The sequence below is a fragment of the Caloenas nicobarica genome, chromosome 1 (genome assembly GCF_036013445.1).
Source record: "Caloenas nicobarica isolate bCalNic1 chromosome 1, bCalNic1.hap1, whole genome shotgun sequence".
Taxonomy (NCBI): domain Eukaryota; kingdom Metazoa; phylum Chordata; class Aves; order Columbiformes; family Columbidae; genus Caloenas; species Caloenas nicobarica.
In genome coordinates, this window is record NC_088245.1 from 171,257,254 (window position 1) to 171,272,550 (window position 15,297).

The 15,297-nt window shown below is 42.7% G+C and overlaps 1 protein-coding gene across 11 annotated transcripts in view; it reads right to left on the reverse strand.

Annotated features, from left to right (window-relative positions):
* The window catches only part of LMO7 (LIM domain 7), a 133,859-nt gene extending 124,274 nt beyond the window's left edge, over nucleotides 1-9,585 (reverse strand). For 8 of the 11 annotated variants that reach the window (XM_065626732.1, XM_065626729.1, XM_065626728.1 and 5 more), the window contains exon 1: nucleotides 9,362-9,585. In XM_065626732.1, the coding sequence (XP_065482804.1) occupies nucleotides 9,362-9,523 (162 nt within the window). In that variant the 5' untranslated portion in view covers nucleotides 9,524-9,585. The remainder of the gene's footprint in view (nucleotides 1-9,361) is intronic. The other 3 variants (XM_065626741.1, XM_065626734.1, XM_065626740.1) reach the window with 3 other exon arrangements.
* Between the last annotated feature and the right edge of the window lie 5,712 nt (nucleotides 9,586-15,297).

Genomic DNA, 15,297 nt, shown 5'->3' on the forward strand with positions numbered 1-15,297 from the left:
TGCTGGGAAACGCTGCTCCAACCTCATGTTTTGTCACTTTGACCAGTTGATAGGCTCGTGCAAAGAGACTTGCCCGCATGCAAAGGTCAAATCTTGTTGCTGAAACGTGCATGTTAAGTATTTTGTATTCTGACAAAACTAGCCATTACCTTGAGAACCAGACATGATTTAATAGCATTATTTTTTCTTGACTATGGTACAACCAAATAAGTTTAGGAAAAGAACATTCACCTTTTTACTGTAATTTTCAAGGGAAGAGAGTTTTCACAAGGAAAGCTCAAAGAATCTACCACAAAAATGGAATGCCACAGGATTTTAGTTGCCACATAAAAAAAAAAAATAGAAATTCTTAGCTACAGGGGTAAGAAAGGGAACAAAAAAGGAACCATAGGTACACCCATACATGCATTTTTCAGCCAGGTCTAACAGTAGGCTTCCACGCCCCATGGTAGGAAACCAGATGAGATACTGATTTTACAAATATGTAAGAGAAAATATTAAAATAAATGTAATAACACATTCAGAAATTTAGAACAGTTTGAGACTGTATCCTCCCAATCTTTTAAATGGCCAAAATGCAAAACAAATGTAAAAAAACCCCAGATTTAAAGAGCCAGTACGTTCTACAAAATTTCATAATTTAAATACTTACTAGGTCAAGAAATTCACTCCAGTAAGAAGGAAAAAGTAGTTATTTACAAACAACCTTAGGAGCACATCTCTCCTCTTCCTTTTCCAAGCCTCCCTCCTTCGTCATTTCTGCACAGCACGCAGCTCCCAGCCCCATCCACCGGCACCTGAGATGCAGGACTTCCTGGACTCTTTTAACGATGCTCTCAAATGAGATTACAGGTGTCTGCAAGACGTACCCCAGCATCACAGAGGACTTTCGGATTTTATCAGAGGCATGAAAGCTAGGTGCTTAGTGAGCAACCCAGTCTGTGCATTTTAATGGTGATTTGTCTTTGAAAAAATTCGCCGACACGTAGGACTCGTAGTTGTGAAGCAATACCCTCCTGAATAACCATCGAGTCAATGTTTATTATATCAGGGTTTTTTCCCCTCCAGAGTATCAGGCAAATGTCTGTGAAAGATATCCATCTGTACCTGGAGCTCATGCCTTCATCCTCACCCTATTTTCATTCAATCCAAATAACAGCAACTCCATGCAACCTTTTTATTGAATGCTGAGAACTCGCAACAAGGATGCCCACCTGGCATTTAAAAAAAAAAAATATATATATAGAAAGGTGAGACCTTTGTGGTCAGTTAAGTTAGTCGATGTCACTTTGTTATAACCCCTTCTATTTGCAAAAGAACCCACAGTAAATTATCTGGCTCATTTTTGCTCATGATTACATTTTCAAGTGCATGAAAAACATGCGTTTTGTGAGTGGCAGGGTTTAGGCAAATGGAGCACAGTGACATGAGGGGGAAAAGAGGTTTTTCCTAGAGTGGAGATGCAGTTATGCCTAGCTTTGTCCCTGGCTTCACTTAACCTGAAAGAGCATCCAAAGCAGCATTTCAAGGCAGTTCAACAGTTGTTGCTGCAAGCCCCCTACCCCTGTAGTGTCGAACCTGGATCTTAATTTTTCTTCCTCTTCTCCTGCACCACTTTGGCATCTGGCTTTGCTTGCTTCCGTTCTTTATCACATCGTGATTTACCAGCTGACACAGTCATTTGACCACATAGAAAGTCTCAGACCAAATTCCACAAGCTAGATTTTTCAAATTCCTTCCTGAAGGAGAAAATAATAAATAAATAAAAAACAGTGGGGGCAATAAAGTACTTCCAGGAAAGAATTTGCAAATAACACTGGAGATTAGATCTGGGATTAGATTGCACTCTTGAAGGGCAGGTGATGTTCACTGCGGAACTGCTGGGCCAGATGGCCCAACGCTTCTGAAGGACCATCTGCCAACCAACAAAACCCCAGCGAGACGCAAGGGCTGCTTCTGCCATAGCAGAAGGCAGTATAGAAGCATATCAAATACTTTCAAATGCCTTTGCCCAGAAACTCCTAGCAGAGTTACTATTTAAAACAGCTCCAATTGTATTTATAAGCCTCCTGAAATTCATCCTGAAGAAGTTATTTATGGCTGGAAGCCAGCCTCCCTAATTCAGGTGTCTAGCTTGTACCTCGACCCAGCAAAGAGCTCCCAAGTCATACAAGGAAGAGAGACGGGCGATGAGCAGAACCAGGTGACTTGAGCAGCCTCCAGGGAAAGAGGCAGCTTGTCTACATTGAGATGTCTGTCTCTCTTCATCCCACCGGCTTGGCTGCAACCCAATGGCGAGCTGCCACCGAAAGACCACCTCCACCCTGGTGTGAGCGCTGGTGCCCATCTCTCCTCCCAAAGGCCAAGCAAATACCCAAAACCACAGGACAGACCACGTCTCCATCATCAGGTGAACTCCCGGAGCCAAACGACCGGAGGGTCAGACGATCACCACTGCCACTACAAAGAAGATGGGAGAAGGACGTGCCAGCACAGAAGTTTCAGTGACACCTTGCTGTGATAACAGCCTGGCACTAACACAAAACCACCTCTTTGTGGGACTCACCCTAGGAGGACAGCTTGGTCCAATGCCCTAACGTTTTCACTGCCTATGCAGTTGAATTGATCCCAACCCAAATATTCCTTTAAAGCTGTACTACTTGACAATGATTTTGACTTTTTTTGGCCAGTGTAGTAATAACCATATCCCAAAATTGGTATATCATATTTTTTTTCTAATACTAATGACTGAAAGCTGAATCACGTCCAGAAACAAAAATCAGGACTTTCACATGAGCTGGTGCAAAAAAAATGTGCCAACACACCCAGCACTGGCAAAAAAATAAAGTCTTATAATCCTCATGCCTTTCCAAAACAATCCCAAACGTTTCGTACCACAAGTGCAAAACACTGTTGAAATTAAGTTTCTCTATTCAGCGTAGCACAAATGAAAGTTTTACAGCTAAACATTCAGCTTGAAGCCATCACGCTGTAAGTCAGATCCATACATCTTTATTTTCATTGGAAAAATAAAAATGTAACACTATTCATAAACACTAATTTTACAGCTGCTTGCAGAAGCTCACAGCACAAGGAACCAAACAGCCTATTTTTAAGTAGCTTATTCACTAAATTCCTTTAAAGTTAGATTCTCACTTGGATTGACAGTATTCGGATATGTGAGAAACAGCAAAACCAAAACACTTCTCCTAAGGTAATTTGGATAATAAGTAAGGTGTGTCAAGCACAACTTCAGACCATCAGAAGCATTTCTAGTACACCAGGTCTGAGAGCACGTGCTGTTTTTCATTAAATAGCTGAAGTTGGAAAGCCCATTTAAAAAATGATAGTTAAGGAGTTATGTTAGTCTCGTTAAGCAGAAAAGGTTGGGGACTTTTTGTTTTGTTTTAAAAATAAAACTCCTCCAGGACTGGATAAAGGAACTTGAAAGAAGAGGAGCGGTAGGTACAAGAAACAGCTGGAATGTCTCTGGTTCTTAGAACACAATAAAACTCAAGTGTTTTCCAAAGCTCAGCAAGGTCACAGTCTAATGTAATACACCCAAGTGCTCATAAAAACTTAATAATTTGGACCAAAAACCAGTATTTGACAAAGAAAAAATGCTAAAAGCAAGCCTATAGTAATGAGGAGGGCTGGGGGGAGGGGAACCGTGCTGAACATGGAAATCATCATTTCCCCTCCTCCTCAAAAGATGGGAACAAAAAAAAAAAGTGGCCTCACAAAACTGAAGAAAGGATCAGGTCACTGTTCAAAAAACGGGCAAACAAAAAGACAGGAGGAAAAGAACCAAAGTAACACCATGACTGACTGTAGCTGGTAACCACAAAATACAGAACAGAAGAAAACAAAAGTCCGTCCAGAACCGTCAGCAGAACCCCTTAAGCTGCAATGTATATCCCCAATATAGAAGGCACATCCATTTCTATAGCCAGCAAGTTAATTCTCCATCTTGAAGTGCCTGCAGATGCTGCTTTCACATGAAATTTTAAAACAACACTCAAAACTACAAAGAGAAACCAGCCACAAAGAATACTACGCTGTGAACTCAGCTCAAAGCTATGCATGCCCATCGCACAGGACAGACTTCGAGTATCTCTGAGAATTTCAAATCTAGACTTAACTGGAAAATATATAAACACACCTTGCAGAAACCAGGAAATACATCTTACTCTGAAGCAAAAAAAAAATCAGTCCCATTTTTCCTCTCAAACACATCACCACAGATACCTTTCCTGAAGTCCAGCAGGACGGGGACAATGAGTTAACAGAGAAAATAATGTTCAGCCAGATAAAACAGTGTTACTGTCACCCCTTCGCTCTAAAACATTATTGCTAGCTCTGTTACATGAGATTTTGCCACAGCACTTTTGCAGTCTGTAGCCAGTGGAGAACACTATTTCTAGGATTTACATTCTCACAGTCTTTACTTAGCAGCATGAATACTTATCTATCAATTCATATTTATATATTAATTGGATACACTTAGATTTGCTCCATGCAGGGGCTCAGTGCCAAGAATCTACACACAATAATGAAATATTGATGCATTCACCTCAAGGAGGCTTAAATACAACCCTTATGTAGACGTGAGCCAGGACTTTGGCAGCAGTGCTGTTAGAAGTTCTCCAGAAACCAGCCCACCCAGGTTTTATGACTTGACAGAACTACCCAGTATTAGACACAGTTTAAGCAACACAATATATAGATTTTGCCCTTTAATTCACACATTTTTCATTCTGACACCATCCAGGACATCTACTGGCTCCCTACACACTATCCGAGAAAAACCTTTTCATAATGATTAAATAAAGGTACCTACAAGAAGAGGATTTGAATTGTAAGATGGGTCTTCTGTCTCTACAGTTACTCCTCCCATCTGCCATACCACACTGTATGCATTACATTCATGCTTGGGGGAAAAACAAAACAAGATAATCACTGAGGTAAGATCTCTATGCAAATAGCATCACTGCTAGACTTCTCGCCGCATCTGCAGAAACCATAAAAATATACAGTAGAAATGCAGATTTCGAAGAGTTTCAACAAATAGAAACATTTGGTGACCACATGTCAGAGACCGGCCACTGGATTTGATTGCTGTACTGTTGCTCCAAAGGAAAAGATTTCAGTAAGTAGTCCTGGCTCTCAAGTTTTATCCTCGAGCTGACTTTTCCTACCAAGCTACTCTGCAAATCTGCTTTTTTAATCTTCTGAGCAGGCGGCGGAGGGGGTGTATGCATACACACACTTATTTTTCCTGGAAAAACAGAAAAACAAAAGCCCCCAAATAATTTTCCAACATCCAAAATGTAGCAGACACTTTTAAATCACACAGGAAGATAGTTCTGGACTCTGAAAAGCACACTGTAATGCAATAATAAATGAAGTTGTGAGCACACACGACAGCGTTCAGATAAATGAGGCTGTTTCGCTACCTATTTAATGGCCATGGCAGATATGAGCAGAGGTACCTGTAGTTGCCATCCGGACATTCTGGGCTCTCTAATGCTCCCATGGGAAATGATAAAAACCTTATCTTGCTACAGAAATCTTAACAGTGAAGTACCTCTCGCCATCAACACGGGGCAGTGGTAGCACTGGAAAGGACTCCCGTTCCGCTGCAGTGTCCCTGCATGAGGGACTGTCCCAGGACTTACAGGGTCCTGCTGTGACTCTGAGACCGGTGCTCTCGACAACAGCACCGGTTTAAATTAGTAGCTCTCAGAACATCCGATTTTAACGAGTCTAGATCAGTTATTAGGGGGAGAAATTCAGCCCCCAAGTGGTCTTGCAACAGCTTGCGATATTACGAGTTACTTGGCCCAACACCTGTTTTTCACTTCAGCGGATTTATCGAGGTTGCTCCACGTGCTTTCCTGCAGCTCTGCCGCTTCCCTCCAACAACTCATTCAGGCACACGCTCACTGCCCGCCCTCCCTCAGACAGGATCTGTACATTTGACTACTTCAGGGAAGGAAAGAAAGAAAAAAAAAAAATAGTATTATTTGCCTCAGGGCACTCTAACTAAAGATTTACAGACTTTGTGGGTCAGGTTTCAAGTTGCTTTAGCAAACAGTCTCAAACCCCAGACATTCACCTGAGGATTAGGGTTCATTTAAGACACAGAGCAGGAATCAAAAGCTGAGAGGTTTTACGAGAAAGCAGCATGCACTCTTCTTTCCCCTTGAACTTTTAGAGGGGCATCTCCCCTATAATGGTGAAGGGTATTTCGCTCACAAGGATGAACTTTGTGGTGGACTGTGAAGAGGAAAAGGCAGACTGCCCTCCCACATCTTGAAGCAGGAAAACAGACTCGGCAGTCTGGGATATTTAATAGCTGGGGGAAGAATGCTTTGGTTTGGAGGAACGGCTCTTGGCTTGCTCAAGTTATAATATGGAACAGAACGCAGTAAAGTAATTTTAACCCAGCTATTTCTAGCTTTGGCAAACACAGCTCTACCTTAGAGAAACTATTTCTAAGTTGTGTTGTTTCAGTGTTTTATTCTGGCCTCAGCACACACCGTCTGCCCAGCTGAGCTGCCAAGCACCTGAGTTTGACCAGCACCGGTTGTCACAGGCAGAGCTCCGAAGACTCCAGAAGTCCCAGATGCAAGAACCCAATACCACTAACTAGTGCTGGGATCTGCACAAAGGACATCAGAAAGAGTCTGAGTTTTGCGCAGAAAGTGACTACTCTTTCCCCAAAAGAACCAGATGCCCTCAACAGTGTCCCAGAATGACTACCCATCTCCAGCTAGAGTGACCAATACCAGCAACAACATTTCCACATCTCAGTTCACCACAGCACACAAAACCTATTTTACAAGAGGTTGGGGACTACACTTGAAGAGGTCTTTGCACTGTAAAGACTACAGACCTGCCTTGCCTGCATTATCATAAAATACACCTCAACATGAATCTGAATTAAAGAACAGAGTCTTTCATTAACCAACACCAGATATCAGATGCAATTTTTTGTTATTACTCTTAATCAAGTTGTCGGCTGGTCTTTTTTTACAGCACATGAACTACAATCAAACGTTTCAGCTCTAACCAGCCAGTGGCTGCCATACAATATGGAGACTCCAGCTGGGAACAGGCAGAAGAGGGACCTGACCTGGACACAATTTTATCTCGCCAAAAAATTCAAGAACAGATGGGGTGAAACTTTTTGATGTTTTGGGGTGGCTTTTTTTCCCCCTGAGATCTGACAAATACAGCTGCCCATTCCTGTTACAAAAAGCCCTCAGCTTCAGGGTTTGACCTCAGGTCTTCTGAGTTTTTTCTAAATGTCAAGAGTACAAAAAGCTCTGTATTGAAACACATAAATAAGTTAACACAGATTTCATTAGCAAAGGGAAACAGTAACAGTTTACAAAGAGATTTTTGCTTGGTCTTTTAAATATATAGTAGCTAGTGTTTGTATGCTTTCATCTTCCTCTAATGTGAGGGGGAAGCTGGCTCACAAAACCTTACACCAAAACATTAAGAACTTCAAGTTCATAAATATTTGGGAATCTGCCTCATCTTCAAAACTAATTGCTTAATCATTAGGACTCACCAAGTTTCACTCTCAGTCATGTATACACCATTGCATTTCATGAAGATCCACAAAACCCTGGGACATCTCATTACTCTAAAAATATCTTTACTCTCCTCAGACAACAACGGAAATGGTTCGTCTTGGGTTTTTAATCCATTTGGGTTTTAAAAGTAGAGAAACACAACAGACTCTGTGAAACACAAACCTTGTTTCCTAGGGAAGTAAATATTTATGTTTTCCTTCAACATTAGAGAATTCTTAACATCCTGTTTATCAATACCTTCAGATTTTTCGGTTACTCGATTTGAAATAAAAAGTTTCTCCAACGAGTAAGTTTAAAAGTTACTTGAAAATGAGAACAGCTTTCACATATCAGAAACAAAGCATAGCCACATGAGTGAGATGGGGAAGGGGGGAAGCTGAACATAAGGTTTTTCCACTATACAAACAGCACATGCTTTACACTTACATCACTTTGCTAGTGCTCCCATGTGCTACTGGCAGGCAAAGAGGGAGCCTTTTGTAGGAATAGTACAACCAGCCAGTATCAAATGAAGAATAATTAGAAAAAATACCCAAACCCTTAAAACTGGATTTTCAAAGATGACATGACATCATCTTAATGAAACTATTTAAAGTAAGCTTTGCCAATTTAAAGAAAGCAATGCAAGAAATGTATATGTGGAAGAAGAATGCTTTAATTACCTAAACACACAGCTAGCTCTTACAAAATTGATACTTGGAGAAGCTAGGACTGCTTTAATTTCCTGCACTCACTGGTGATACTTAAAAAATTGACACTTGTGGAAGTCACGTGCGATATGCTCACCTACAATGCTCTCAGTTCAAAATTCTCAATAGATTTTAAGCACTAGATGTCATCATTTTACAGAGGAAACAAAGAAGCCCAGACTCAGGTCTTGACAAGCTTGTGAAGATGGGGAGGAGTAAAAAACAAACAACACCCTTCTTTGAATATTCACTTGAAAGTTCCTGAGATGGCACTTCTGACAGCAGAAGTTTCATCTCAAGTGAATGGGTGCGAAGAAGTAAGCTTAATATGTTAAAATACATATAAACCAGCACGCTAAAGCTCCTCTTTTTTAAAGCACACGATGACTCTAAGTGAGGCTGTTCAGTATTTCTAACATTTCTCAAAGCACTTTCTTGCCCAGCCTGGCTGCCCTGACTGTACCCACAGACACACACTCAGGTACCCCCAGGAGCAACCTCCTGTCCCACGTATCAACATACACTGCACCAGCATGATTGTGTGTTAACGATACAGAAACACGGATATTTACGTCAAGAGCTATGTGCAGTCAGACGCTTATGTTTAAAAATAGAAGAAAATTACTGTAATTTCAGGTTACTCTCTGTCCTGAACTCTTCTGAGACAGGAAGGAGTGCCTTTAATTCAGACCGTCTCAAAGCAAGCTCTAAAGAAGTAATTTACAAGATAGCAAGAAATTACAAGCCTTAATGACAGGAGGGGAGCCCGACCAGCCTCTAATTTGGATTTTGGGGAGGGGGGCCTTGGCGATACTGCAGAAACAGATCTCCGCGAGCTTTCACGATACCTTCTGAAAACAGCAACCCGCAGCTGCCGACGGAGAAACAAAAGTTTGGGAGCCGCGTCTCCGGCGCTCCAGCCCGACGGGGGTGCCCTTGTGGCCGTGCGGGGGGTGCAGCCGGGCAGCCCCCCGACCCGCGATGGGGGAAGCGGGGTGACGGGTGGCCCAGCGGGGTCGGGGGACTGAGGGGGTGCCACAGGAGGGGACCGAGCGACGGCCTCACCTCGACCCATCGCCGAGCTTCGGCGAACGCCGCCCGGCAGTCGCACTCCGCGTCCTCTCTCGCCTCCATGGCCGGCAGTGAGTGAGCGGTGAGGGGAGCGGCAGCGGCACCGAGCAGCCGGTCCTGCGGCGGGGTGGGGGCGCGGGGAGCAGCCGCTGTCATTCAGCTGCCTCCTTTTAACGCTCCCCGCGCCGCCTCCTCCCCCTCCGCCTCCTCCCCGCGGAGCTCCCCCTCCCGGGAGCCCGACCGCAAGAATTCGAAGGAGCCTCCGGGCTGGGAAGCGGGGGCAGCCGGACGCCCGGGAGGGGCTGCACCACCACCACCCCCCCCGCCGCGGGGAAGGCGGCGGCGGCGGCTCCGTCCCACCGGGTCGCGGTGCCCCTTCGCCCTCCCGCCCGGTGGAGGCCGCCCCCGGCGGCTCCCGCCCCGGCGCATACCAGGAATAGCTGGGGACAATCGTACCTTTCAGGGCCGGCCACCTGCCGCCCCCCGCCCGGGCGGGACTGCCCTGCGGGCCGCCGGCTCCCCCCGGCCGGCTCCGTCAGCTCCTCACCAGCGGGTCTGCCCTCCCCGCCACCGGCAGCGCCGTGAGCCGGGCGGGCGGGGGTTGGAGGAAGAAGCCTCCGCGCTCTTCTGCAGCGTTGCCCAGTTTGGGGACTAAATTGGGAGCCTTTTCAACCGCTTTGGAAGACGTGAGAAATCCACGCTTTGCTTTGAACTCTTTTCACACAAAACGACCGAAGCCGAGATGCCCGGGGCAGGGCTGGAGCCGCGCAGCTCCCGCTCCGGGCTTCCCTCAGCAGCGTTTGCTTCAATTCTGCTTTTGCTCACAGCACCGCCACTAGTGCCCACTGATCTACTTCACCCGTGTCTCTGGCCCCGATACACCGCACCAAAATCTTTGTGACTTCTCCGCTCCCCGTACTCAGGGCTCAGGACTAAAGCCCTGTCTTAGTAAGGCCGTTCTCAGCGCTCCTGAGCCTGGGCAGGTGTCGCGCTGGGCTCTGGCCCCTATGGCAACCACAAACGTTGGGCGAGCTGGGATTATGCTCCACCGCAGCAAATTTTCTTCCATCCTGACCCGGGCCCTGGAGCCAGGAGAGAGCAGATGTCCTAACCAATTTCTGCCAGTACAGGAGCGGACACGTACTAAGCAGAAAAGTTAATGAAATATCAGGAAGAAGAGCCATTTTCTGCAATATTCATGTATAGCATTAGGGTTTTATAAAAAAAGTACTTGGTTTCATTTTAACATTTTATTTAAGATGATCTTTTCCTACTTGAACTTTTAATAACATTTTCCTTTCTGTATCTTCTCTGCAAGCCAAACTGAGTTGCTGCACTCATCTTTTGCTTACACGGCCCACAAAAGAAGATACACTTTTTTTTTTTAGGGACTACTGAGAAAAGATAACGTAAAATTTGTACTGCACACAAATTAGCTTCTCCTAAGATGTTTCCTTGGGAGCACATCTTATTTCTGCTCTGCAAAGAACCTCCTTAGACTAGGATGGAAGATTTTAGATCAATTCAACATACCAAGCAGCTGTTAGCCATCAATTGCTGTGGTACAAGAAATTAGTGTTACTGGTGGTATGCACAGGAAGGAAAACCCACTAACTCTGGCTGAAGTAAGTTCCACAAGAGATGTTTGACATTTATTGAAGTTACAAATGCATAGAAATGATGTAGTTATCTCAAATCATACCCCTGTGAGGAGCCATCTATGCTATAGAGCCAGTGATGAATAGAATTCTAAACAAAGCTATAATTTTGAATTTTTTTCATACTCCTTTTTTTCCTGCTTCAAGCCAGATCAGCCACAAGGCCAAATACAAATGACAAATCTGCATATAACTTGAGCAGGAAGCCTGAGCATCAGAAAACAACCCTCTCATCTCACTACTTAACATTCATGACTACAAAGGCTAAAGACAAATCTAAATAAAGCACGTAGGTTCTGCTGATGCTGGCTGACATCGGTTTGCATTAGATGTCATTACTAATTATTTTTTCTGCAGCATTTCCTGGATTTTTAAGGTCTGCCATTTCACTTCATATAAAAACACGATGCTTGTCCCCAAGTAGGAGAAAGTATGAATACTGTAAAGGTTTACATTTATTTGAGAATAAAATTCTATGAAATAGGTTTCAAAAGAGGTCATGTTTAAAAGTTTCCAAGTTCTCACTTATTTCTGGTTGTTTTATTTCGCTTAACGGCAAATCAAATCACTTATCAATCAAGTGTTTAATGTTTTAGATCAAATAATTTGAGTAATTAAGTCCTCATTTTAGTAAGCTCCGTGGACCACAGCAGCTTTCAAGTCAAAGTTTTTCACTACTTAAAAAAAGTTCCAACATGCAAATTTCTTCCTCAAAGTGAATTTTAAATCGACTGTCACAGATATCTACGCAAGCCTGAACAACCAAAATAGTTTAATATTTCTTTGTGCTAACAAGGTAAGTCAACTAGACTCCTAGATCAGAAAAAGATTACATACACCAGGACATGACTGCTAATTGTCGGTGTCAAAAGTAGCAAACATAATATTGTTCTACTTAGCAAAAATAAACCCTTTCAATGTGCATGCTCCTGGGGATAAGTCAAGCAACAGTTTACGTCATATTCTTTTCATAGGGAGTTCTACAAACATTTGATACAACAGCATTCTCTACCAAGGCAGGCTTGTTCCCTTAAGGAAAGATCATATTTATGTTCCAATTGTGGGCTGTTAAGTGTGTTTATTGTCTAGAACTTACATTTCAGTGACACACTTCTTTCTCCTTCTTTCCTTAACTGAATCATGCTGCCATGATTGAAAGGGCATTGTACTGGTTATTAAATTCTTACAGTTTCTTAACAAAATGCTTGTAGTAACATGGGAAAACTTGCACCAATATACTTAAAAGAGCTTGAATAACCCTGAGTGCTTAATAGCACACCAGCTCCACTCAGCTAAAATTAATATTAATATAGGTGCTGAGTATGCATCATCTCTCCACTCCTACACGCACCCTTTTCCACAAGATGTTGGGTATGGTCGGCCCAGGCTGCAGGAGCTGACGAGGGATTTCCTGGCAGCCACCGGCGCTGCGTGCCCGTGGCCAAACCGCGCTCCCCACAAAGGTGGCGAGGCTCTGGCAGGGCTGCACAAGTTTGGAAAGAGAGAGTTATTTTCCCATGGAGCCTGAGCTAACAAGCGCATATTGTACAGATCAGGCGATGCCTGTGCAAGCATCGCAGAGCCAAAAGCACCGTTGTGGCTCTACAGGGCTCACCAGGCCCTGCTCAGGACCTTGCTGGACTGCAGAAGTCAGCCAAGCATTTGTACCTCGCTCCAGGTATCCAAGTGACACAGGTTCTGTCAATGCCAAAGATATTCCAGCGCCTTTTAGATCCCTTTGCTTCCTGCGCTCCTCAAGATGGTCATAGAATGTCCTGAGTTGGAAGGGACCCACAAGGATCTTTTAGTCCAACTCCTGGTTGCCAATGCCCATGCCAAAGCAGGGTCTTCCAAGCCCTGGAAGGCCATTACACTGTACACATCAGGCCAGAGACAATTTCTGCAGTCCAATCGTTCAAAATTTCAATCTAGCAAGGGAGCATGCAGCGAGCAGATACAGTTCAGCATAAAAACTGGTGCATCGCTCCTCCTTTGTCATCTCTAACTTTTGAAAACCTTTTCAAAAGCAATGTTCACTAAAAAGTGCCATCTTTTAGATTAATAAACTGGAAATTAATGCTGAAAGTGAAACAAAATAGAAAACAGAAACAAAAAACCTTACCCTGCAGGACAACTGATTTAAAGACTACATAAAAAATGCTCAGCAAAACTATACTCTTGGCATATTAGTAAGAATTCGTATAAATAAGTTCTTAAGATTCAAGACTTATTTTTCCAGTGTGACCATGAAAAATCCCACTCCAACTCTACTATTCTAACCTTGATTTCCTTCGTCATGAATTCACCCAGTTCTAATACTCAATTAAAGCTCCAGTTTTGAAGTGATTTTGCAATAAGTAATCGCACAAAAGCAGAGCCCCTCCATCTATCACCTAAAACCACGGAAATCTTCTGAAAACTGAAGAGCATATATGGTGTGAATACTTCCCTAAGCAGACAACTGACGTAGCTAGTTTAACAGCTTCAAATTGCACTTCCTCTTCTTCTCTTTCCTCATCCTCCTCCCTACCTTAAAAGGACCTTATCTATATTAACCATGGCTTGCTTACTTAACTGTAATCCTTCAAGCTACCATTAGCATAAAGTATCTCAATTAAATTGTAACAACTTTTATCTGTTTTCTTCTGATATGAGCAGGAAGACAAGTGCAGCTGCTTTTTTCTTTTACTATTTAAAAGCAAGTTTCAGGGCTTTACTAAAGAGCAGGGCAACATAAAGCAAGTCTTAATGATACAACATTTTATTGGAGTGAAAAAGTGTTCAAAAACAGAGGCTCATTAGTAGTGGTGTTCCCCCTCACTTTTCCAACCAGCTTACTAATAGGAAACAGACTCTTGTTGTTAGTGGACTCTCTAGGTGACATGTTTTAGACAGATGCGCCGACTTTTTCTTTAGAGTGCAAAAGACGTTCTGAAGTGATAAGAAAGAATCCCAGGCCTCTTTCTCTTCTATAAAGAAGGAAAACGCTGCCAGATTGCTTCTGGCATAACCCCGTTCGTTTTTCCTGCAATGACAATTGATAGAGAATGAAAGCACCCTCTGGGACACGGAGGGTTCAGTTTCCTTTGGCAGCAGTCTTGACGGGAAGCAAACCTGAATTATTTCACTTCAAAGCAACAAAGCAGGAATATTTTTCTGGAATGTCAAAAACATGCACATTAACCAAAACCAACCTTCACAAGAATCCTGAAGTGTAAGATTGCATAACTAAAAAAACCCAAACAAAACCCCCAACAACAGCAACACACAAAAACCCCCAAAACAAACAAAACCAACAAAAATCCCCCACCCAAACAAAAAGAATCCCACAAACAAAAAACCCAAAACAACCCCCAAAAGAAAACAAAAACCCCAACAAGTTGTTACTAATTCAAGTGTAGAAATTTGTCAACAATACCTTAAGATCCAGTGGGTGGAGTGGGAGGGAGGCACAGGGGAAGGGTATCTCATGGCATTCTGTAATGCCACCTAACAAACTTACAACAGACATTCCTAATGGGGGGAAAAAAAGTATATGACCATTGTGGCTATCTTGACAGTCTGTTTCTGTTCTTGTTACACAAAACTTCATTACAACAATCATTACTTTTCTATTATTTATTTCAGTTAGGTGAGATACTTCACATTCATGTATTCACCTGTGTGTGCCCTCCACAGTCCCACTATTTGAACTAGCAGTAATTAGTAGTGTGGCTTTTCTGGGGCAAAAATTCATGTTGTTTTTTCCACACATACAAATAGCAAACATTGGTTTAACTAAAGCTTTTTGACAGTTTATTAACATAATTAGGCTTGAGAAAAAAAATTATTCATAATGTAAATATTAATCTTGAAATGTTAGTGCTCACCAACAGGAAAAAGAACCAGACCTTTTTCTGCCTTTTTTCTTCCATATATTTATTTATAAATAATGCAGTGGAAAAAAAAAAGTGCCTTTGTCTTTTGAGTCACCTGCAAAAGTTCTTATAATAGTCTTGTATCATTTTAATTAAAAGATGGAGATTGCCTCATATTTCAAGTTTTTACCCATTAACATACCACATACTCCAATCAAAATGTTATCTGTGAATGATACAAATGATAATCCTGCTCTGAACTAGCTCATCATTATTATTAGAAAATATCACAGACAGTAATTCCCAAAACTTTTAAGGGGGTGGAAGGGGAAACATCCACCACATAGAAATCTTGCACAAAATGCATGCATTTATATAAATACCCAAAATTGCTTTAGGAACAAGCAGCGAGATA